General features: G+C 34.0%; 1 protein-coding gene and 1 long non-coding RNA gene across 4 annotated transcripts in view; one reads left to right on the top strand and one right to left on the bottom strand.

Moving 5' to 3' along the window:
• Window positions 1-3320: 3320 nt before the first annotated feature.
• LOC143246790 (uncharacterized) overlaps window positions 3321-27187 on the bottom strand; it is a 74557-nt gene continuing 50690 nt past the window's right edge. For all 3 annotated transcript variants that reach the window (XM_076493942.1, XM_076493943.1, XM_076493944.1), the window contains 2 exons: window positions 6963-7725; window positions 3321-4670 (listed from right to left, as the gene is read on the bottom strand). In XM_076493942.1, coding sequence (XP_076350057.1) covers window positions 4280-4670; window positions 6963-7725 — 1154 coding nt within the window. In that variant the 3' untranslated portion in view covers window positions 3321-4279. The remainder of the gene's footprint in view (window positions 4671-6962; window positions 7726-27187) is intronic.
• LOC143246061 (uncharacterized) overlaps window positions 18341-27187 on the top strand; it is a 39061-nt gene continuing 30214 nt past the window's right edge. The window contains exon 1 of the long non-coding RNA XR_013025760.1: window positions 18341-18508. This is a non-coding gene — a long non-coding RNA (uncharacterized LOC143246061). The remainder of the gene's footprint in view (window positions 18509-27187) is intronic.

Genomic DNA, 27187 nt, shown 5'->3' with positions numbered 1-27187 from the left:
TATGATATATCGTATTCACAGTATCATAATAGTTACAACAAATGGTATTTAAATTCAGGTTATAATATGTTATATTTATAGTTCTATATCAATGAAAGTAAATGGTATATTACCTCAGAGTATGATATAACGTTATATAGTATCGTATCGGTTACAGTAAATTCTGTATAAACCCAGAGTGTGATATATCGTTTTTTATAGTATTCTCGGTTGCAACAAATGCTATTTAAACAGTAGTATGAAATCAATGTATTTGTAGCATCATAACTGTTACGACAAATGAAATTTAAACTAAGAGTATAATATGTATTATCCCTAGTATCGTATCGGTTATGCGAATTGTATTTAAACCCACAGTATGATGTAGTGCTTGTAATAAAATGTATTTAAACCTAGTGTATAGTAAATCGTATTTACAGTATTATATCAGTGAAAATGAAGGGTATAATATCTCACTTTATGATGTATCGTATTAATAATGTCATAACGGTTACAGCAAATAATATTTACATCCAGAGTATAATATATCGTTTTTATGCTATCGTATGGGTTACAACAAATGGTATTTCAAGTCAGAATACGATATAAGGTACTAATAATGTTATGACGGTAACAAAAAGTGGTATTTAAACCCAAAGTATTGTACATCATGCTTATAGTGGCATAACGGTTGAAACAAATCGTATTTAAACACGGAATATAACATGTGATATCAATTAATACACACGGATAAATAACCCTGAATATATCATGTGATATCAGTTAAACACAGGGACATATAACCCAGAATATATCATGTGATATCAGTTAATACACAGGGACATATAACCCAGAATATATCATGTGATATCAGGTAATACACAGGAACATATAATCCAGAATATATCATGTGATATCAGTTAATACACAGGGACATATAACCCAGAATATATCATGTGATATCAGGTAATACACAGGAACATATAATCCAGAATATATCATGTGATATCAGTTAATACACAGGGACATATAACCCAGAATATATCATGTGATATCGGTTAATACACAGGGACATATAATTCAGAATATATCATGTGATATCACAGGGACATATAACCCAGAATATAACATGTGATATCACTTAGTACACACGGACAAATAACCCAGAATATATCATGTGATATCACAGGGACATATAACCCAGAATATATCATGTGATATTGGTTAATACACAGGGACATATAATTCAGAATATATCATGTGATATCACAGGGACATATAACCCAGAATATAACATGTGATATCACTTAGTACACACGGACAAATAACCCAGAATATATCATGTGATATCACAGGGACATATAACCCAGAATATATCATGTGATATCACAGGGACAAATAACCCAGAATATATCATGTGATATCAGAGGGACATATAATCCCAAATCGGCATTTTGTGTTTTTCTTATGACACTTTATTTAGATGACATCGTCACGAGACACCCAGATTTATTTTTGTTGGTTACATACTGTTTCGTTTAGAACACACTGTACACTGTTTCTTCATCACTAACTTAAGCAACCAACCATCACTATTACTGGAAGGTGACACAAATGACTCACATCCCCTCCGTGAAACCGGAAACTCCATGTTTTCTTTTTGTACTGTGAAGACAATTAATGGGACAGAAATAAGGATAATGTTAATAATAAAGTTTTAAAGACTGCTGATAATCGTTGTTTAATGACTAAATAAATATGGGTGTAAATAGATTTTATAATGGAAGAAACCAAGTTGTCTGTGTAAAGTAGGTAAAGAAATACAAACACATACGGATATGTAAATCGCTTGGGCGATTTTATAAATACATATATTTCAAATGTTTTGATGGATTTATAGATAGTGTTAAAAACGTATACGCAATGTTTCGATTACATGTATGTTTATATGTATGTAATTGTTTTAATTATTAAAAATACAGATATATAGATCGAAAATGTTCTAAATGAATGACAAAAGTATACTGTTTGACAATTAAAAAATAGACTTACTATTTTATAAATGAGATTAATGGTTTAAGATACACATATATATTGACGTGTAAATAGTTTGACAGTTAAATAGATAGCTATGTAAGTATATATAAGTAGTAGCGAAAGTACTCGTGCTATTAGGTTGATTTACTGTAAATGACTGTGTCAGTGTTTGTATCCTGAACTCATTTTAGCATAAAATTTTGACCCATATACTTATGCTTGTCCTTCCCTTTAACTTGTCCTTTGATTTTAAAAATTAAATAATAAAAACAAATGATAAATAAAAAATGTTTAATTAACAGAGTCTCTAAACTTTAAATCAGCTGTTTTTGTTTTCTACTTTATACATCTGTTGTTATACTTTCAGCACATAGCCCCTTAGTTATACTTTTATCGCTAAGCAAAATGATATAAAAACCATTGTTGGAACGTATTGTTACCAAAACGCACTGACTTTTCTATATATTAAGTTGTTATATAAGGGACCACTTTTTTATATATGATTTTTTACCAGACTGTCTCGTTAGAAATTTACGCGCCCTCACGTACATAAGATAAGTAATTATACCCAGGGTTCACTTAACATGATTACAAAATTTCAGGTTTCTAGGTTCTTTCCTGATGAAGCTATCGTAGTCATTTCGTTTATATGTGGTTATTCGCATAAAACATGCACACAATAATACCCAAGTGCATGCCCTCAGGGTCCACTTTGTGTGAGTGCAAAATTTCAGGTTTTTAGGTTCTTTCCTCTTGGAGCTATGGCGGTCACACACAGACCCACAGTTAACGGTTGAAGATGGAGATATGTTCATGAATATGTAGTGTTAAATATACAGATGTATACGTGTAATTATATTCGTTCTCCAAGAGATGGTTTTTAACGGTTATAGTACCAGATGTGAATATTATATATCACTTTAAATAGATACGTCTATGTATATGTATATGTCTGGCAGTTTCTACTGTTATTGTTATTTATTATTTTTACTGAATATTTAGCAATCTAGTCTACTACACATCAATGTAAGAGAGCACAAAAATAAAGTAAAAATACTTTTCTGATGAAAAATAACACGTGTACGACCTCTGTAACAATAGTAAAAAAAAACTACACATTGTACTATTATGCATAGTGTACGACCTCTGTAACAACAGTAAAAAAACAAAACACATTATATTATTATGTATAGTGTACGACCAATGTAACAACAGTAAACAAACAAAACACTACACATTATATTATTATGTATAGTGTACGACCTCTATAACAACAGTAAAAGAACAAAACACCACACATTATATTATTATGTATACTGCTTCACATTCAATAAAAGCAGACCGTTTATTTTGCCAAAATATGAGAATATATGGTACACGTCATTGCACACATTTGAGACTTTTCCCAAAGTACAACAAAGATGTATGCAAGGCATTTGTTGAGGTATGATTGTAAGAAAGCATAACTTTACTTCTTTGAAGAGAAACGTATCTTTATATTGACGGAAATATTTTTCTACTTTGTAGCTTTACGTTTGGTTTGTTTTGAATTTCGCGCAAAGCTACTCGAGGGCTATCTGCGCTGCTTTAGATAATTTAATAATTCTAGTATGTCCTTTACCAGTTTTAGTCGTGCACCACGAAATTACTTTTTCTTAGAAAAATGTGATTCCCAGTCAGGTTTTGCCACCATTTTACTGACTACAATGATCAAGTATTACCTAACGAAAGTGTGAACGGTGTTCTTCTCTAATGAAACATAAAATTAACACACTTGTTACGCAGCGCAGGTAGAGTGAAGAAAACTACTGCCTAACCGGTTAAATATGACAGTAAGATGTTTTCTTTGGCACAACACTAACAGCGCTTAGCCTTACAGTAAGAAACGGTTCCATACACGTAATTACAGAGGTGTCCTTTATAAATAGGCTTACATACATTATCATCAACGTTCTGTTGAAGTTATGGAAAGCAAAACAAATGTACAATAGATCAGTATGGAAGATATCAATTATACACAGAAAACCGTGTTCTCGCTGAAGGACAATCCGCAAGTTTCAATCACAGAATCTCCTGCTTTCAGTCAATATCCGTTAAGTTTAATCAGTTCCGGATTTTATTTTTCTTTGATGTAACATATTTTATTTCTTCTATTTTACCACATATGATATACGAAAACTTTCCATTAATGAAAGTAATGTTGTTTCTTTCACGAAAATCTAATCTATACACAGCCCAGCACTGTAAAAATTAACAATGGATCTCAGTTCTCTACGTCTAATATATCTTGCACGTGAGATTCTACGTCACCCGGTAAACTTTCTCCTTGTTCTGTGTCTGGTATGCTTGAGGGAGATGACAGGTCCTCCCCTTGATCTGGGATACCAAGAGTGTGGGTTAGGATGTGTCGCCTGAGATCACAGTTCCGACGAAAGACTTTAGTACAAGATCCACAGTTATAGGGCTTGATGTCCGTGTGGGTGAGTAGGTGTGTCTTCAGGTTGCTCCTCTGGTTAAAGCTTCTTCCACAGGTGGGACACTTGTGGGGGGAATCCTCCATGTGGAGGATCCTATGAACGGCTAAGGTTCGAGACTGACAGAATCCTTTACCGCATTCTGTGCACTTAAACGGCTTTTCCTTTGAATGGATGTACCTGGTGTTTATACAGAAAAATTAGCATAATTGTATTACAAGTTATGTGTTTTTTTAACTGAAAGTGACATATTTGCATATAGTGATAATCCAACCAAACCAAGCACATCCAAACGTTACACAAGAATGTATTGACAAAGGTATGGCGTCTTTTAAACGAACTAAGAAACTATTAGACCAAGATAGCAAAAACTCCATCACAATTAATTATAGTTTCAGATTGGTGAAGTACAAAGTGACATTTAGACGCTTAAACTGATGGAAGTACAATGTGACATTTAGATGTTTAAACTGATGGAAGTACAAAGTAACATTTAGACGTTTAAACTGATGGAAGTCCAAACTGACATTTAGACGTTTAAACTGATGGAAGTACAAACTTTTAGACGTTTAAACTGATGGAAGTACAAACTGACATTTAGACGTTTAAACTGATGGAAGCACAAACTGAGAAGTACAAACTAACATTTAGACATTTAAACTGATGGAAGCACAAACTGACATTTAGACATTTAAACTGATGGAAGTACAAACTAACATTTAGACGTTTAAACTGATGGAAGCTCAAACTGACATTTAGACATTTAAACTGATGGAAGTACAAAGTGACATATAGACATTTAAACTGATGGAAGTACAAACTGACATTTAGACGTTTAAACTGATGAAACTACAAACTGACATTTAGACGTTTAAACCGATGGCAGTAAAAACAGACATTTAGACGTTTAAACCGATGGAAGTACAAACTGACAGATGTTTAAACTGATGAAGTACAAACTGACATTTAGACGTTTAAACTGATGGAAGTACAATGTGACATTTAGACGTTTAAACTGATTGAAGTACAAACTGACATTTAGACATTTAAACTGATGGAAGTACAAAGTGACATTTAGACGTTTAAACTGATGGAAGTACAAAGTGACATTTAGACATTTAAACCGATGGAAGTACAAACTGACATTTAGACATTTAAACCGATGAAAGTACAAACTGACATTTAGACATTTAAACTGATGGAAGTACAAAGTGACATTTAGACATTTAAACTGATGGAAACACAAACTGACATTTAGACATTTAAACTGATGGAAGTACAAAGTGACATTTAGACGTTTAAACTGATGGAAGTACAAAGTGACGTTTAGACGTTTAAACCGATGGAAGTAAAAACAGACATTTAGACGTTTAAACCGATGGAAGTACAAACTGACAGATGTTTAAACTGATGAAGTACAAACTGACATTTAGACAATTAAACTGATGGAAGTACAAACTGACATTTAGACGTTTAAACTGATGGAAGTACAAACTGACATTTAGACGTTTAAACTGATTGAAGTACAAATTGACATTTAGACATTTAAACTGATGGAAGCACAAACTGACATATAGAAATTTAAACTTATGGAAGTACAAAGTGACATTTAGACATTTAAACTGATGGAACTACAAACTGACATTTAGACGTTTAAACTGATGGAAGTACAAACTGACATTTAGACGTTTAAACTGATGGAAGTACAAACTGACATCTAGACATTTGAACTGATGGAAGTACAAACTGACATTTAGACATTTAAACTGATGAAAGTACAAACTGACATTTAGACGTTTAAACCGATGGAAGTACAAACAGACAGACGTTTAAACCGATGGAAGTACAAACTGACAGATGTTTAAACTGATGGAAGTACAAACTGACATTTAGACATTTAAACTGATGGAAGTACAAACTGACATTTAGACGTTTAAACTGATTGAAGTACAAACTGACATTTAGACGTCTAAACTGATGGAAGTACAAACTAACATTTAGACATTTAAACTGATGGAAGCACAAACTGACATTTAGATATTTAAGCTGATGGAAGTACAAAGTGACATATAGACATTTAAACCGATGGAAGTATAAAGTGACATTTAGACATTTAAACTGATGGAAGTACAAACTGACATTTAGACATTTAAACTGATGGAAGTACAAAGTGACATGTAAACTTTACTCCTGTAGAAAGTTACTTCATGCTCGTTACAATTGGCCAAATGATCAGCAAATAATATTTAAAACCTGGATGGTTTACGTTGTTCTGTAACAAGGAGCAGTTGGAAAACATCTGGATACTTATCTGCGGTCTTCGATATGATCTTTTATTCCGAAGACTTCGTGAAATAAAATAAACACAATATGAAATGAAAGGATTTTACTTGTGGTCTAGCGGATGATAACGTCTCCAGAACGTTTTTAACAAAAACTAAGCACAACACGAAAAAAAAAAAAACATCTCACCTGTGGTCTCGCAGATGATCTTGTCTCCGGAACGCTTTGTGACAAATGTCACACGTGTACGGTCGTTCGTCTGTGTGTGTCCTTTCGTGGATTAACAGGTTATAGGATTTGGTGAAGCGACGCTGGCAATACTTGCAGATGAATTCTTTCTTCGGTCTTGATGACCCTCGACCTCGTGAACCCTTTCGTTCATAAAACCCTGGACCATACCCAATAGGACCGATGCTATAGTAAGGAGTAATAAATGGAAAGGAATGACCAGTTATCACTGGAAGAGAACCCACTGGCTTCTCTATTCCTGTGGATAAAGTTTCGTCGTCTTTGGATGTAGCCGATTCTGCTAGTCGAGAAAAGTCAAACTTTGAAGTTTTGTGCTTAACAACGTTTGAAATACTGGAGGTCGTGGGTTGGATGTTTAGTTGAGATGTAAGTCCTGGAACTTCGACGTCTTTCGTGGATTCTTGTTTGATTTGTCCAATAGTATACAGAAAAGGATAAGTACCAAACTGGTGGCCACAACCTGCCATTGCGTAAGCTGGAAGAAGTGGTAAAGGGGTCAGAGGCAACTGAGGGCGAGGGTAGATGGGCTGTGGCATGGCTGAGGGATGCATGATAGGAATCTCCTGTTTAGAGTTTTGAAAGATGAGGGGCTTGCACTGCCAAGATGAGTTCAATGTAAGATCAACAGAAGAACAGACCTTGTTCCTGTCTGCTGATGGAAATTTTATACTTGCCGCTAGTGGCGTCTTCTGTCGGGCGACATCTGGTGACAAAAAATAAAAAATGGAAAATAAATTAAGAACTATATGAAGAAGCGGGGCATCGTCTTTCCTTCCACGTATCGACCCACCCACACCTGCACAATAGACTTCTACACACACAATGCTTTCTTTTATACGTTAATCAACATCAAGGGTCATGTAATGTCGCCACCTGACGTTATAAATCACAGTCCTGAAACACCCAATCATCGCACAGAGGCCTATAAGATCAGAAGCGAACTTGTGGGTTTTAAGAAATGCAACAAAAGCTTATGACTTATTCTGGGGCGCCCACGTGCAATGCCCAGTACATATGTATGTAAGTAACGTGTACATGAAATCAACCCATTTCAGCTGGTAAATAAAAACTTTCAGGTGCAACTAATATAATTACTTACTGTAAAACTAGTCTAGATAGTTTCTAAGGCAAAACTGCAGATGTATATGATTTCATTCCTTTCTATGAGATAGGTGAATTTCAAAGTTTATTAGGCATTGTCAGTGTTAAACTCTACGGTTATTTAACTTAAACATTGTGATGCTAAATATCCCGAGAAAGTTTTTCTTAATGATAAAACGAATAATCGGCAATAGCAGATTCTGATAAACAAAAGTATTCGAATAAAACTGAAATATTTTGAAATTATTCTTTTCACATGTATGTGTTTCTATGAAAGCATGGTGAAAACGTTTTGTAAATAATATAAAAACAAGCGATAAATCCCCTCACTGACGACAGGTGGCCTCATCTTCCTGTCGCTACCTGATTATTACTCGTTAAGCTGGTGGAAAATGTAAGCGGAAAAGACTTGTAAATGGCGGTTCCAATCATATGTGAAATTTGTCTATTGAGACTTCACGTCAAAATGTACCAGGTTACGCAGTTTGTTATTTATTATGTACGCTCTCAAAATTTGAAAACGCTTTGTATGGGTTCCACTATTCGATTAAAGTAGCCAAGAGTTGGCGGACAGTACTATTGCTGTCTTCCCTTAAGCCCAGAGTGAATAGAAATCAGTGAACAGCGTGGCGGACTGTGTAGCTGAGGTTTGTGGATCCCGTCCCATTATTAAGAAAGAAATTTATCTCCGAATTTTTGGGCTGAGACTGAGTTGTAGGAGTGAGAACCAGATATCATATTTTAGTTATTCACAATTCTATTAAAGGATGATAGAAGTATTGTACCAATGTTACTAAAAATTATCAAAATCAAATTATTAAGTTTATGAAGGTACAGTTAGGGGGCGATAGAAGTCAAGTCATCCCTGAGGTACTACAATGTAAACCTTAATGGTTTCATCTAATGTTGCTGAAAAAAAATTCTTGTATATTTTCGTTATCCAACTTCAACAATACTTGTACGTTAAGTACTTTCCCTTATTCACCACCAGGAGAAGTAGGTGAAAGCCTGGTGTAGCATTGTTATGGTGAATAAATAAACAGTATTGAAGTAAAATATACACGTGAGGAAATAAACAGTCTTGAAGTAAAATATACACGTGAGGAAATAAACAGTATTGAAGTAAAATATACACGTGAGCAAATAAACAGTCTTGAAGTAAAATATACACGTGAGCAAATAAACAGTCTTGAAGTAAAATATAGACGTGAGGAAATAAACAGTATTGAATTAAAATGTACACGTGAGCAAATAAACAGTCTTGAAGTAAAATATACACGTGAGGAAATAAACAGTCTTGAAGTAAAATATACACGTGAGGAAATGAACAGTCTTGAAGTAAAATATACACGTGAGCAAATAAACAGTATTGAAGTAAAATATACACGTGAGGAAATAAACAGTCTTGAAGTAAAATATACACGTGAATAAATAAACAGTATTGAATTAAAATATACACGTGAGGAAATAAAGTCTTGAAGTAAAATATACACGTGAGGAAATGAACAGTCTTGAAGTAAAATATACACGTGAATAAATAAACAGTATTGAATTAAAATATACACGTGAGGAAATAAACAGTATTGAAGTAAAATATACACGTGAATAAATAAACAGTATTGAATTAAAATATACACGTGAGGAAATAAAGTCTTGAAGTAAAATATACACGTGAGGAAATAAACAGTCTTGAAGTAAAATGTACACGTGAGGAAATAAACAGTCTTGAAGTAAAATATACAGGTGAGCAAATAAACAGTCTTGAAGTAAAATGTACACATGAGCAAATAAACAGTCTTGAAGTCATCTGTACACGTGAAGAAATAAAAGGTCTTGAAGTTATCTGTACACGTGAATAAATAAAGTCTTGAAGACATCTGCACACGTAGACAAATAAAAGGTCTTGAAGTTATCTGTACACGTGAATAAATAAAGTCTTGAAGACATCTGCACACGTAGACAAATAAACAGAAGCTTGAAGTCATCTCTACACTGCTCTAACGGTGCCTTATTTAGTCAGCTCCACCCACCACCTATTTTTTGGTCACATTACTCGAATATTAGGATTGCCTAGTTAGCGTTTTAACCTCCCCCCTCCTTGGAATGGAGAGCGTGTTCAGGGGTGAGTTTCAAAACCGCAACACGCAGCTTGCGAGTAGAGCTTTCTACTAACTACCAGGCCGTGCCAGAGCTGCTAAAACGGTGTTAACATATAGGTTAATTACCAGGTCATGGAAGACCTATTAATATGGTGTTAACATATGGGTTGACAACCAGACCTGTTAAAATGGTGCTAACATATGGGTTAACTACAATGTCATGTCATACCTGTTAAAATGGTTTTATGTAGTTATCAGATGTCAGTGGTTTTATTTGTGGCTGGATGAATCTTGTAGTTATCAGATGTCTGGTTTTATTTGTGGCTGGATGAATCTTGTAGTTATCAGATGTCAGTGGTTTTATTTGTGGCTGGATGAATCTTGTAGTTATCAGATGTCAGTGGCTTTATTTGTGGCTGGATGAATCTTGTAGTTATCAGATGTCAGTGGTTTTATTTGTGGCTGGATGAATCTTGTAGTTATCAGATGTCAGTGGTTTTATTTGTGGCTGGATGAATTTTGTAGTTATCAGATATCAGTGGTTTTATTTGTGGCTGGATGAATTTTGTAGTTATCAGATGTCAGTGGCTTTATTTGTGGCTTGATGAATCTTGTAGTTATCAGATGTCAGTGGTTTTATTTGTGGCTGGATGAATCTTGTAGTTATCAGGTCTTAATTTTGGACCCGACATTAAGTTTGTAAAACCTACTTGTTAGAAGTGTAACGTTCGATATAGAGTAGAGGACAGACTTAAAATGAAATGGCTCGAACCTCATTAAACGTCTGATATTATTAATACGAGAAGATTTCCCTATCGAACTGTCTTTACACCTCAGCCTAACAGCTAACATGCTCGAACGATTAATCCAATGGTTCATAGCTCACGTCCCGCTGCACTTCTTTTTGGGATCATGTGATTGGAATATAATAGAGAAGGACGAGTCTCTTTCAGTGGTCAGGGAAAGGTTAGCGTCCAAAAGTTAGCGGTGTTAACTAACCTACTTGTTACAACTTATCAAAAGGTAATTGACATAGTATCTGTGGAAACAAAGAAAGATTAAGGTCTGGTTTGGTCTCAGTTAATTTGTTTTTCTCATAACTCTGGAAGACCGATTTCTGTAAAGAACATAGTAGTAGCTATCGTATTCAATATATTAAATAATGGACAGTGACAATAATAGGTAATTGAAGCGTGTACATTCAAGTAGACACGAGCCTGGTTACAAAATAAGGAGTGACTATTGAGAACGATTTACAAATATTTGTACACTTAATATACATTTCTCAAAGTGTTCCGTCCTTTAGGGTAATCTCGATACTGCTGAATATTCACTTTTCTCTCTGTAATTAAACCTCTACAGAAAATATTTTTTAAATAAAGAGGGTTAACGCAAGGCAGTCTTCACATCCGGTTCATGTAGAACACTCTTAAGAGCCACACTCAATACATAGTCAAGCGATGGAATTTGTATGCCAGAAAAAAGAAATGAATAAAAACTGGCCGTCGCCAAGTGGCAAGTGGGCGACACTAGAACATACCCTTCAGAGATAAGTTACCAACTGTCCTTACATCCATGTATTACGTTACATAAACACTCGCATACGGAGTTAAATAACCGTGCACATGCATTCACATGTTAATTAATTAAGATCATAGCAGTTAAGATGTGTTTCCTTAGTTTCTGAGGAATAATAAATGTAATTAGTACCTAATTGTCAGAGGACAACATAATATGATAAATTCTTAGTTAACAATACACGTATACAATATCACTTACATAGGAACATAACACCTTAGAAGAAATATTAGTTTCTATCTTTCATTTAAACTACGAAAAATAATAATGAACTTGTGGTAGTCTTCAACACAAAATGTCATCTTACTGTACCATAGTAATCACTGATCAAATTATGTCCTTATATTGTGGTAATTAATGGTAATCTCATATTTTTATGCTCTAGTAATTATTGATAATATCGTGTTCTTATACTATAGTCATAAGCAATATCGTGTTCTTACACTGTGGTAATTAGTAATAATATTGTGTTCTTACACTGTAGTAATTAGTAATAATATCGTGTTCTTACACTGTAGTAATTAGTGATAATATCGTGTTCTTACACTGTAGTAATTAGTAATAATATCGTGTTCTTACACTGTAGTAATTAGTAATAATATCGTGTTCTTACACTGTAGTAATAAGTAATAATATCGTGTTCTTACACTGTAGTAATTAGTGATAATATCGTGTTCTTACACTGTAGTAATTAGTGATAATATCGTGTTCTTACACTGTAGTAATTAGTAATAATATCGTGTTCTTACACTGTAGTAATTAGTGATAATATCGTGTTCTTACACTGTAGTAATTAGTGATAATATCGTGTTCTTACACTGTAGTAATTAGTAATAATATCGTGTTCTTACACTGTAGTAATTAGTAATAATATCGTGTTCTTACACTGTAGTAATTAGTGATAATATCGTGTTCTTACACTGTAGTAATTAGTGATAATATCGTGTTCTTACACTGTAGTAATTAGTGATAATATCGTGTTCTTACACTGTAGTAATTAGTAATAATATCGTGTTCTTACACTGTAGTAATTAGTAATAATATCGTGTTCTTACACTGTAGTAATTAGTAATAATATCGTGTTCTTACACTGTAGTAATTAGTAATAATATCGTGTTCTTACACTGTAGTAATTAGTAATAATATCGTGTTCTTACACTGTAGTAATTAGTAATAATATCGTGTTCTTACACTGTAGTAATTAGTAATAATATCGTGTTCTTACACTGTAGTAATTAGTAATAATATCGTGTTCTTACACTGTAGTAATTAGTAATAATATCGTGTTCTTACACTGTAGTAATTAGTAATAATATCGTGTTCTTACATAATAGTAATAATATCGTGTTCTTACACTGTAGTAATTAGTAATAATATCGTGTTCTTACACTGTAGTAATAAGTAATAATATCGTGTTCTTACACTGTAGTAATTAGTGATAATGTCGTGTTCTTACACTGTAGTAATTAGTGATAATATCGTGTTCTTACACTGTAGTAATTAGTGATAATATCGTGTTCTTACACTGTAGTAATTAGTAATAATATCGTGTTCTTACACTGTAGTAATTAGTGATAATATCGTGTTCTTACACTGTAGTAATTGGTGATAATATCGTGTTCTTACACTGTAGTAATTGGCGATAAACTCTCGTTCTCTCTTCAGGCGTGAAGTATTAAGTCCTGTAAGTGGATCAACTTTCAACTTGCTACAAATTGTAGTTACAGCTATGACATATATTGTTCCACGTGCACTAATATGTGTAAGTTTGGATAGCAACTAGTGATGTTGGTGAGATATTGATTATTAATCTGAGTACCAAATACTTCTATTACAAAACACAATCTGAGTGTCAAACATCTGTAATACAAAACACAATCTGAGTGTCAAACATCTGTAATACAAAACACAATCTGAGTACCAAACATCTGTAATACAAAACACAATCTGAGTACCAAACATCTGTAATACAAAACACAATCTGAGTACCAAACATCTGTAATACAAAACACAATCTGAGTACCAAACATCTGTAATAGATAACGTTTCGTACCTAATATTTCCGTGGATTTAACAAGATGTCCTCAGTAGACAGGTGTCCTATTTTGTATGGTAATTAAACTAGAAATGAAAGCGACATAATAATTGTGATGAGCACGTGAACTGATAAGACACGAAGGCTTATGTTTTAGTGCATTAAGAAAGAACGTGTTTGACTACACTTGAGACATGAGCTCTAAATTCTAGGAGAATGTAACTATTATAGTGTATTCAGATAATGTAGGAAGTTTTATTTGTATGTGTGTTTCAAAGTGTTCTCGCTAAAGTACCCAAAGAACTATGTGTGTGTACAGAGAGGTCTCTAATTTTGAACTGAGAGAATAGAGGGAAGTCAACTCAGAACCTCCGGGCTGCAGTAGTGGGATTTGACTTTCACATTTATTGTGCACTCCAAAGTGACACGTGAGTTTAAATGCAACAGAACGTAAACCATGAACCTTTATTTTCAGACTATTTGTCTTTTAGCTTTTGTAACAACACGACTATAAAGCGTGATCATAACACAGTTGACAATGACAAACTGATATTTACAACTGGACTCGTAATGCATACGAAACGCAAACTGTGAGTCTCGGGTTCGAATCCCATCGCTAAACTTCTTCATTCTCTAAGCCATGGGGCGTTATAACATGATCCTTACTCTTTCATAAAGACTATACAAAGAGTTGCTGTTTGCTTTCCCTGTAGTTTATCAATTTAAAATCAGTAACAGCTAGCGCAGTTATCACTGGAGTAGCTTTGCGTACATTTCAACAAACAAACCTCTGCCATTCTTTTGACATTTCAGAAAAAAGAAACTTCCTACTAGAAACGGTGTTACCCAAAGTCGATATGTTATATCAATTTCACCTAAATATCTCATGAGCTTTATAAATAGCTAACAGACTTCCCAGTCCTGTTATCTAGGTATCTCTTTAAGTTTTTACTGATATATTAGAAAATCCTTTGTTTCTATCCAATTTCGGTCAGTTTTACTTCTCGTTATAATTCATATTTATTCTTATGTTCGTCTTCAGATAAGTACAGACTAAACAAAATATTCGCATAACAAATTTTCTATTACATTGATTTTATTAAAGTGCCTAATATTCCTCATAAATACATTATTTTAAGTTTCGTCCCACAGTAACTCAATGGTAAGTCTTGGATCCATGACGCTGAAACTTGGGTTTCGATATCTGTTGCGTGCACAGCATAGATAACCCATAGTTTATTTTTGTGCTGAGAATAAACAAACAGATAAAAGGTTTGTATGTATACTTTCAACTCACCAGCGTACGACGTAAGTGTATTTTCTCAGAAAAGGGTCTTCACAAACACCAAAATTACAGTGTCAGAATGCAGCCCGAAATGTTGTCGTTAGGAAACAGGAGGTATCCATATAAAAATACAAGACTGTACTGAAGACTCAAGACTAACATATAACGGATCCGTTAGCAGTGACAAAAAAAAACACACAACGCCCCCTGCCGGTGTTTTCCATTTGGAACATTCGTATAATTAAAACACGAAGTGGGAGTTTTCAGCTGAGAAATATGACTACTCGGTTTGTTATCGTCTGCTCAAATTATCATAATTCAGGCAACGATGACCGAGAACGTTTAAGTCCGAATCTGTCTAGTTACACCGCCAGGAGGCGTTCGGGACTGATGCTTCGTAATTACAGCTTAGGGCGTAGATTTAGAAAACCATCGTTTTGAAAGACGCTGCCGTTAGCCAAGGATGAGATGATTGTACTTTGTTATTGCCACTAGGCTCAGCCGGAACTACAACCACAAAACTGTATGAAGACTGTGACAAGGCGTATGTTAATTTTTCGTTATTATTATGCATTTAAAAGGTAGGTATTTGTTGTTGAGGAACATGTTAAAAGGCCCGCATTTAGCATAGCGTAGTTGCTACTGTGACACAACAACGTATAAGCCTGTTCTGGTAAATAGTCTGGCAGCCACACTAAAATATGCGTCAATCAAAACCTCCAAAGAATAAATAGAGAGATCCTAAAATGTTTCACTGTTTAAAACAAACAAACATCTCCGTATAACCCACTCTGGTCTAATAGTTGGACAGTCGTAAGTTCACGTACTTAAAACGTTAACATCCAAGGTTCTATACCCTGCGTTAGATACTTCAAATAGCCTCGTAAAGGAACAGAAATATGCTTGTGGACTTACAACAATATAAACCAGGTTTCGATACCTGTGGTAGACACACCACAGACAACCCATTGAAGTGTTAGTGGTCAAGAATAGCTAACACTAGGATACTGAAGTGTCAGTGGTCGAGAATAGATAACACTAGGATACTAAAGTGTTAGAGGTAAGGAAAAGATAACACGAGGATACTGAAGTGCCAGTGGTCAAGAATGCCTAGCATCAGGATACTAAAGTGTTAGTGGTCAAGAATAGTTAACATTAGGATACTGAAGTGTTAGTGGTCAACAATAGCGAACACTAGGATACTGAAGTGTAAGTGGTCAAGAATACCTAATACTATAATACTAAAGTGCTAGTGGTCAAGAATAACTAATTGTGATACTGATGGTTCTAGTGGTCAAGAATACGTAATACTAACAATTCAGACGTCAAGACGTTGCGTAGGCTTAACATGGAATTTTAGAAATATTCGGACAGCCATATCGTTCACTAAAAAAACTAATTTTTAACTGTTCTTAGAATAGAATAATCATTTTTCGCCTAATCTATGTTCCACCATAAACGAAACGTTTCGTTTACCAAGTTTTATCACATAAACAAATGTACACTGCAGTTTTCACTTCGTGTACATCTGTTTTGGTATTGTACGACACCTGCTATACACCTGTGTCTTGCGTTTCATGTCGCTAACTTCTCTGTCTCTATACTTGAATGTAATATTTCGTATCACTTGCTATTGCTTTTGGAAAATGGAAACACTGAAAGGGTATATTATATCGTCTTATACTCCGTCTGTTTCGCTTCAGTAAAGGCAGTTCTTTCATTTCACCTGAAACCACATAATTTTACTTCGAAGCATACATTCTGACAAAATTCGACAAACTCTAGATGTATAGTTTTACGCTGACTGCGTCACTTTCTGTTTTAAAGTCTAGTTATATAAACGAATCTCAAAACTATTTGTCAAAAAACAATAAAATAAGTCATAATTTGTACAATAATCAAACAGTTATCTACTGTATAATAAATTAGGTTACCATATGGTAAGGTAAAACAAACATTAAACACCATAGATAAGTGGGAATAATACTATATGGTAAGGTAAAACAAACTATAAACACCATAGATAAGTGGGAATAATACTATATGGTAAGGTAAAACAAACTTAAAACACCATAGATAAGTGTGAATATTACTATATGGTGAGGTAAAACAAACTAGAAACACCATAGATAAGTGTGAATATCACTATATGGTAAGGTAAAACAAACTGTAAACACCATAGATAAGTGTGAATATCACTATATGGTGAGGTAAAACAAACTATAAACACCATAGATAAGTGTGAATATTACTATATGGTGAGGTGAAACAAACTAGAAACACCATAGATAAGTGTGAATATCACTATATGGTGAGGTAAAACAAACTAGAAACACCATAGATAAGTGTGAATATCACTATATGGTGAGGTAAAACAAACTAGAAACACCATAGATAAGTGTGAATATCACTATATGGTAAGGTAAAACAAACTGTAAACATCATAGATAAGTGTGAATATTACAATATGGTAAGGTAAAACAAACTAGAAGCACCATAGATAAGTGGGAATATCACTATATGGTGAGGTAAAACAAACTAGAAACACCATAGATAAGTGTGAATATCACTATATGGTAAGGTAAAACAAACTATAAACACCATAGATAAGTGTGTACGTTACAATATGGTGAGGTAAAACAAACTTAAAACACCATAGATAAATGTGAATATTACTATATGGTGAGGTAAAACAAACTATAAACACCATAGATAAGTGTGAATATTACTATATGGTAAGGTAAAACAAACTCTTAAACACCATAGATAAGTGTGTACATTACTATATGGTGAGGTAAAACAAACTATAAACACCAAAGATAAGTGTGTATGTTGCTTTATGGTAAAGGAAAACAAAGTAAAACATTGTGGATTTGTGTATATATTACACATTTCTGTTTGCGCCGCTTAACGCTGCCTGATTAACGTAAGAAACTTCCGTGTTTGTTTAGTTATCGTAACACTTTATTTGTGGCGTGACAAGATACACGAAAGTTAGTAACATGTCGTCAAACAGAGAAATGAGTGTTATTTTGCCACCAACTTAGTAGACCTTGATGTTCTCACCTCTTGAGTTAGTTGGAAACCTCTGGGCAGTATTGGAATATAGGCTTTGGATTAACCTGTGATTCGGTGGCTGGCACTTCAAACAAAGGCGCCACAAAGTTCAAATTCCAGTTTTCGATAAGGTCACGATCACCAGAGGGTAAACATCATCTACGTTACTCATAGAGAATTAGTATGTAATTGTGGGTTTGTTTGAACGTGGAAAGGATACATACAATAATACTCCAAGTCAGATATATCTCCTCAAACTGAAGATTAGCAAGAGAAAAGGAAACACAGATGATGACAACCGTTTTGTTTCTCCAGAACTATACTGTTCTAGGTATGTTTTGTGCGCTTATGTAAGATTTAACCTCTTTCTTTAATATATGTTACGTACTTAGAAGTCTATCAGTCTAATATTTGTTGCTGAGAAATCCACGTTGCTGGAGGTATGTCTTGTACGGTTGTACACGATTAATCTGTTAAAAAACTGCACTGTTCGTTGTCTGTCCAGTAATGTGCTATACACTAAAATTATTTATCAGAAGTCTATATCGTTGAAGGTTTATCTAGTACGGTTCTGTACGATTCTAACTCTTTATGTAAAAGTTACACAGCTGAAAGTCTTCCCAAATACAGGTTTACATATTGGCCATACAACATTTTTAATACAATATTTATATGTCTTGGCGACAGATGGTTATATTTGTATTGTCGCTATTGGATGAAAAATAAATACGTGTGTCAAGCTGACATAGTATTAGTAATAGTATGTAGTGATAGTATTAGTAATAGTATGTAGTGATAGTATCAGTAATAGTATTACTAATAGTATGTAGTAATAGTATTAGTAATAGTATGTAGTGATAGTATTAGTAATAGTGTTAGTAATAGTATGTAGTAATAGTATTAGTAATAGTATGTAGTGATAGTATTAGTAATAGTATTAGTAACAGTATGTAGTGATAGTATTAGTAATAGTATTATTAATAGTATGTAGTAATAGTATTAGTAATAGTATGTAGTGATAGTATTAGTAATAGTATGTAGTGATAGTATTAGTAATAGTATTAGTAATAGTATGTAGTGATAGTATTAGTAATAGTATTATTAATAGTATGTAGTAATAGTATGTAGTGATAGTATTAGTAATAGTATGTAGTGATAGTATTAGTAATAGTATGTAGTGATAGTATTAGTAATAGTATATAGTGATAGTATGTAAAAACCCATCCAAATTATACACACGTACTCACTACATACAGTTATAACAGTATGTAAAAACCCCACCCACACTATACACATACACTGACTACATACTGTTATAACAGTATGTAGACACCCACCACACACTGTTGTAACAGTTATAACAGAATGTCGAAACCCACACACATACACACACAATATACACACACTATTATAACAGTATGTAGAAACCCACCAACACAATACACACCCACTCACTACATACTGTTATAACAGTATGTAAAAACCACCAACACTATACACACACACCCACTACATACTGTTATAACAGTATGTAAAAACCCACCAACACAATACACACCCACTCACTACATACTGTTATAACAGTATGTCGAAACCACCACACACACACAATACTACAGTTATAACAGTATGTAGAAACCACACACACATAATATACTACATTATAACGGTATGTGTAGAAACCACACACACCACATACTGTTGTAACAGTTATAACAGAATGTCGAAACCACACACACACACACACAATATACAGTTATAACAGTATGTAGAAACCACACACACACACACACAATATACAGTTATAACAGTATGTAGAAACCACACACACACAATATACAGTTATAACAGTATGTAGAAACCACACACACACACACACAATATACAGTTATAACAGTATGTAGAAACCACACACACACAATATACAGTTATAACAGTATGTCGAAACCACACACACACACACAATATACAGTTATAACAGTATATAGAAACCACACACACACACACTATACAGTTATAACAGTATATAGAAACCACACACACACACACAATATACAGTTATAACAGTAAGTAGAAACCACACACACACACAATATACAGTTATAACAGTAAGTAGAAACCACACACACACACAAATATACAGTTATAACAGTAAGTAGAAACCACACACACACACACAATATACAGTTATAACAGTATATAGAAACCACACACACAATAACCAGTTATAACAGTATATAGAAACCACACACACACACACAATATACAGTTATAACAGTATATAGAAACCACGCACACACAATATACAGTTATAACGGTATATAGAAACCACACACACAATATACAGTTATAACGGTATATAGAAACCACACACAAACACAATATACAGTTATAACGGTATATAGAAACCACACACACACACACAATATAAAGTTATAACAGTCAGTAGAGACCCCACACACACACACACACAATATAAAGTTATAACAGTCAGTAGAGACCACACACACACACACACAATATAAAGTTATAACAGTCAGTAGAGACCACACACACACACAATATACAGTTATAACAGTATATAGAAACCACACACACACACAATATACAGTTATAACAGTATATAGAAACCACACACCCACAAACAATATACAGTTATAACAGTATATAGAAACCACACACACACAATATATATACAGTTATAAAAGTATATAGAAACCCCCACACACACATTATACAGTTATAACAGTATATAGAAACCACACACACACAATATACAGTTATAAGAGTATATAGAAACCCCACACACACAATATACAGTTATAACAGTATATAGAAACCACACACACACACACAATATACAGTTATAACAGTATAAAAATCCACACACACACACAATATACAGTTATAACAGTATATAGAAACCCCCCACACACACAATATACAGTTATAACAGTATATAGAAACCACACACACACTCACTACATACAGTTATAATAGTTTTTTACATACAATACATACACTACATACAGTTATAATAGTTTCTTACCTACAATACCCACACTACATACAGTTATAATAGTTTCTTACATAGAATACACACACTACATACAGTTATAATAGTTTCTTACATACAATACCCACACTACATACAGTTATAATAGTTTCTTACATACAATACACACACTACATACAGTTATAATAGTTTCTTACATACAATACACACACTACATACAGTTATAATAGTTTCTTACATACAATACACACACTACATACAGTTATAATAGTTTCTTACATACAATACCCACACTACATACAGTTATAATAGTTTCTTACATACAATACACACACTACATACAGTTATAATAGTTTCTTACATACAATACACTTACACTACACATACAATACACACACTACATACAGTTATAATGGTTTCTTACATACAATACAGACACTACATACAGTTATTTCTTACATACAATGGTTATAATGGTTTCTTACATACAATACACACACTACATACAGTTATAATGGTTTCTTACATACAATACACACTACATACAGTTATAATAGTTTCTTTACATACAATACACACACTACATACAGTTATAATAGTTTCTTACCTACAATACCCACACTACATACAGTTATAATAGTTTCTTACATACAATACACACACTACATACAGTTATAATAGTTTCTTACATACAATACACACACTATACATTATAATCTTACATACAATACCCACACTACATACAGTTATAATAGTTTCTTACATACAATACAGACACTACATACAGTTATAATAGTTTCTTACATACAATACACACACTACATACAGTTATAATAGTTTCTTACATACAATACACACACTACATACAGTTATAATAGTTTCTTACATACAATACACACACTACATACAGTTATAATAGTTTCTTACATACAATTCACACACTATATAAAGTCATGTGAAAAAGTTAGGACACCCTATGAAAACCTGTGTATTTTTGTAACATTTTTGGATATATAGATATTTAATCTAAATTTCAACAATACTGAGAGATTATAGGAATGTAACTAAACAATTAAAACTGAAGAAAAGACTTTTCAAGATCTTCTGTAAATGTTATTCTACAAAAATGCATATTCTATCTGAGGAAAAAGTTAGGACATTCTACACCCTAATAGCTAGCGTTACCCCCTTTGGCTGAAATAACTGCAGTGAGACGCTTCTTGCAGCCATCTACCAGTCTTTGATATCCGTCTGAAGAAAATTTGCTTCATTCCTCAATGCAGAATTCTGTCGGCTGTGAGATGTTTGAGAGGTTTCTTACATATACAGCCCGTTTCAAGTCACTCACAGCATCTCAATGGGATTAAGATCTGGGCTTTGACTCGGCCATTCCAGGACTCTCCTTTTCTTAGTTTTCAGCCAGTCCTTAGTGGATTTACTGGTATGTTGTGGGGCATTGTCGTGTTGCAGGGTCCAGTTCTGCTTCAGCTTTAATTTTCGTACAGATGATCTCACATGATTCTCAAGCACCCTCTGATACACAGTAGAATTCATGGTGGATTCTATGATTGTGGGCTGTCTAGGTCCTGCTACAGCAAAGCAGACTTAAACCATGACACTTCCACCTCCTTGCTTCACAGTTGGTATGAGGTTCTTTTCCTGGAATGCTGTATTTGGATTACGCCAAACACGTCCTCTGTTCTGGTGTCCAAATAATTCAAATTCCAGAAGTCCTGGTCTTTCTCTACATTCTCTCTGGCAAACTTCAGTCTGGCCTTGATGTTTCACTTAGAGACCAAAGGTTTCCTCCCTGCACACCTCCCATGCAAATTACACTTGTGCAGTCTCTTTCTGATTGTAGAGGCATTCACTTTCACATCAGCTGTAGCCAGAGCCTGCTGAAGCTCCCGTGATGACATGTTAGGGTATTTGGAGACCTCTGTTTGCATCTTGCGGTCTGCTCTCGGGGTGAACTTGCTTGGACAACCAGACCTGGGCATGTTGGCAGTTGTTTTGAAAGCCCTGCACTTGTTGACTATTTTCCGGACAGTGGAATGGCTGATTTCAAAATCTTTTGGGATATTTTTAAATCCCTTACCAGACTCATAAGCTGCTACAATTTTCTTTCTGAAGGCCTCAGACAGCTCTTTTGCTCTCACCCTAGTGCTCACTCTCACTTCAACAGTGAGTAGCACACCAAACTAAATGTCTGAGGTTTAAATAGGGCAAGCCTCATTCAAAATGCTGAGTAACGATCTTCTAATCATGTGCACCTGGTGTGATACACCTGTGTGTGAGTTGAGCCATTTTAAGTGGGAATAAATGTGGGGGTGTCCTAACTTTTTCCTCAGTTAGAATATGCATTTTTGTAGAATAACATTTACAGAAGATCTTGAAAAGTCTTTTCTTTAGCTTTAATTGTTTAGTTATGTTCCTATAATCTCTCAGTATTGTTAAAATTGAGATTAAATATCTATATATCCAAAAATGTTACAAAAATACACAGGCTTTCATAGGGTGTCCTAACTTTTTCACATGACTGTATAGTTATAATAGTTTCTTACATACAATACTATTGATGCTTCAATACACGTATTTCAATGGCAGCTATCAAGCCAGAATTAGTGTTGTTATTTAACAGGTGTTAATAATACCTATTGAACCGGAATTACTGTTGTTATTTAACAGGTGTTAATAATACCTATTGAACCAGAATTACTGTTGTTATTTAATAGGTGTTAATAATACCTATTGAACCGGAATTACTGTTGTTATTTAACAGGTGTTAATAATACCTATTGAACCAGAATTACTGTTGTTATTTAATAGGTGTTAATAATACCTATTGAACTGGAATTACTGTTGTTATTTAACAGGTATGAATGACAGCTACTGATCTGGAAAAATTGTTGTTCTACATGTACGTGATTTAAATAACTAAAATTTAGCACCCAATTCGAGTTTATTTGAGCCAAGGTGTTGCTGCGGTGTATGTCAACCTTCAAAGACCAAAATTCAATTTATAGAAATGTCTCTTAACACACACAGTTATATACTTGGAGAAATCTTTAATATGTAGAGGTTTAATAAAGAAACGTGGTTCCGATATATATAAATTATCTTTCATGCCATATGTCTTCTTTATAAAAAACAATCTATCTTTTCGCCGTCACAACACCATTATCTAAGTGTAAGCTTGTGGAACATCACATTGTAATGATGTAATGACAACAGAAGTGTAGTTTTGTTCCTATAGTTAACAAGATGTGTAATTTGTCAGATAAACCGATAGTTATATATTGTATCCATTATATAGACAAACAAGACAATTAGCTTGGTTCGTTTTTTGAAAGTATGGTTTTTTGTCTTCTTACTGGTGAATAATAATTTCTTGGGTAAAGAAATATATTAATTATCTGCTTAAAATTTAATTTCTTTCTTGGTCATGTAAGCTACTACGTTTTCTCCTACTATTAGGTATTAAAAAGGCAGTTTGCTTAGTTTTTACTTAAATAACACGTATCCTCGTTGTTATTATGACCAGTAATTTATTGGATAAAGAACTAGTTTTCATAGGGTTCATTGTTTAACTACGTAGTGTCTTTATTATTGGTTATCCAGATGGTTTGGATACATAATAGATATTTTACTTCAATTTCTGTTACAGCTATCCTTTAGTATTAACTTCAAGACTCTTTGTTCCACAACCCAAGGTGAGGCTGTGTCTCTATAGATGCGTGACGACGGTTGTGTGTTGCCTTGTTGTTTCGGTTTGGTTCTTTGATATCACTAAATACACGGTTGAAATCAAAACCGCTGCGTTACCTAGCGTTTTACCATCATAATTTAGTTTTAACGTTTTGGGTCCTGACAGTTGGAGCAGACACTAGTAAACTTGGACCAATTCTACCCAAGTCAATGATAAGTTTCTTTCAAGGCTTAAGATGTGATTTTGATCGTAAAGTCTGTCCTGTGAAGTCATTTCTATTTTCCTGACCCAACCTCAATAGCCGGTTAGAGTTTAAAGATTCGCCATTTAATTTAGATTTTAAAAGACTAGTAATTTTCCCTCATGGTTCCTTCTGTCTATGTGTTTTAACCTTATCTAAACATAACTAATCATCATGGTTTCAAACATCCCGAACATCATAAAGTACAGTACACTCATATCTCGCTAGAAAGTTTTGTAACGGGAAGCGATGCGAAGAGCATATCACACTAAAGTAACTAACGTTACAGTGGACATGACCACACAGTGTTAGAAACAACATAATAACACCTATAAACATTTGCTACAGAAAAGGACCTCAGATACCCGGCGATGTTCGTACTTTATAACAAGACTTGATCAACTAGCATTAAGTTAATAAAAAGGAACGTGCAGACAATCAACGCATTCTGACTTGAATATACAGATATGTGAAACTAATTTCGAATTACATTGTGTACGTGTGTTTCTGATTTGAGCTTAAAAACACATGCAAGCAACATTGATGAAAACTTATAAGTGTGGAGGGGGCTGGTTATTAGCAGGACATGTTGAAAAATCACTGCTCTTCTGTACCCTTACTATTCATTACATAAATCTTAGTGGCCACACCCAGTATTAGATAATCAACTAGTGGAGAAAACCTGGTATATTGGTACACTACCAACTGCCTGTAGGAAAGTCGTTTTTAGTTTGTCTATTTCAAAGTATTTCCATATAACGTTATCTAATTGAGATTCTATTTACGGTAAGGAAGACAAATAAACAGGTCAGTCCTAATCTCTGGCCAATTGAGAAAGGAAAACGCATACAAAATAACTACAATTCATATAAATACCAGCACTCGCCCATGGGGAGGAACTTACGACCCACTGAAACTAAAACTGACCACATAAAAGCCGCGAGATGGCGTGTCGCAAATCACCATAATGCTAGTTCTTATATTCTTAATGGCTGATAATGAGACATGGGAGGAAAATTACCATGCACTGGATGCAAAAGTACACGTTACGAATAGTCTCGCCTTAGAGAAATTTCTCTAAGTCGATTTTCCACTGGAACTCCACTTTCAGTTCTAATTCCCAAATCAAACCTGGGTTATGAAGCTTCGAGCTACAAAGAGGGCTACACAGAACGCAAAGTGAGGACTAATTGGAGAATCAAGGTAGTGATTTGTGCATGCCTAAACAACACAAAAGGATTGTTCATTGATTGATTACCGTCACCAATGCTTACATTCAAACCCCTGAATGACCTTAATAGTTGTTATTGTTTCTCAAGAACTTCCAGGTTTTGAAGACTTTCAACACAACAGTTTCTGCGCAACCGCGAGAAAAAGCTTTGTGTCTCAGTTCTACAGAATAAACACGGAAAGACTCAAACGCGTGAAGAAAAATTACACTAAATGATATATCTTACAAAGATAACTGAGACTATTCGTCATACAAATGGCTCTAATTTAGATAATAAGAAATATGTCATAAACTAATGCAATAAAACTAAAACAACACAGAGTTGTCTAACAATAAATGCCATACCAACTGCCTGTAGGAAAGGAAGTGTTGAGTAGTTGTCTAACAATAAATACTATACCAAAAATATAGTTTTGTGTAGTTCTCTAACAATAAAGACTATATAAGGAAAGCAATGTTCTATAGTTATCTAACAATAAACACTATATCTAGAATGTAGTGGTGTGTAGTTGTCTAACAATAAATACTACACGAAAATGTGGTGTTCAGTAGCCATCTAACAATAAATACTATACCAAAAATATAGTGCTGTGTAGTTCTCAAACAATAAATACCATATTAAAAATGCAGTGTTGTGTAGAGGTATAACAATAAATACTATACCAAGAATGTGGTTGTGTAGTTATCTAAGAATAAATACATTACCAATGATGTGATGTTATGCAGTTCTCTAACAATAAACACAGTACCACGTATGTAGTGTTGTCTAGTTGTGTAACAATAAATAATAAACCAAGAATGTGTTGTTGTGTA

The sequence above is a fragment of the Tachypleus tridentatus genome, chromosome 3 (assembly GCF_004210375.1).
Source record: "Tachypleus tridentatus isolate NWPU-2018 chromosome 3, ASM421037v1, whole genome shotgun sequence".
NCBI lineage: Eukaryota > Metazoa > Arthropoda > Merostomata > Xiphosura > Limulidae > Tachypleus > Tachypleus tridentatus.
This window is presented reverse-complemented; position numbering and strand designations above follow the sequence as displayed.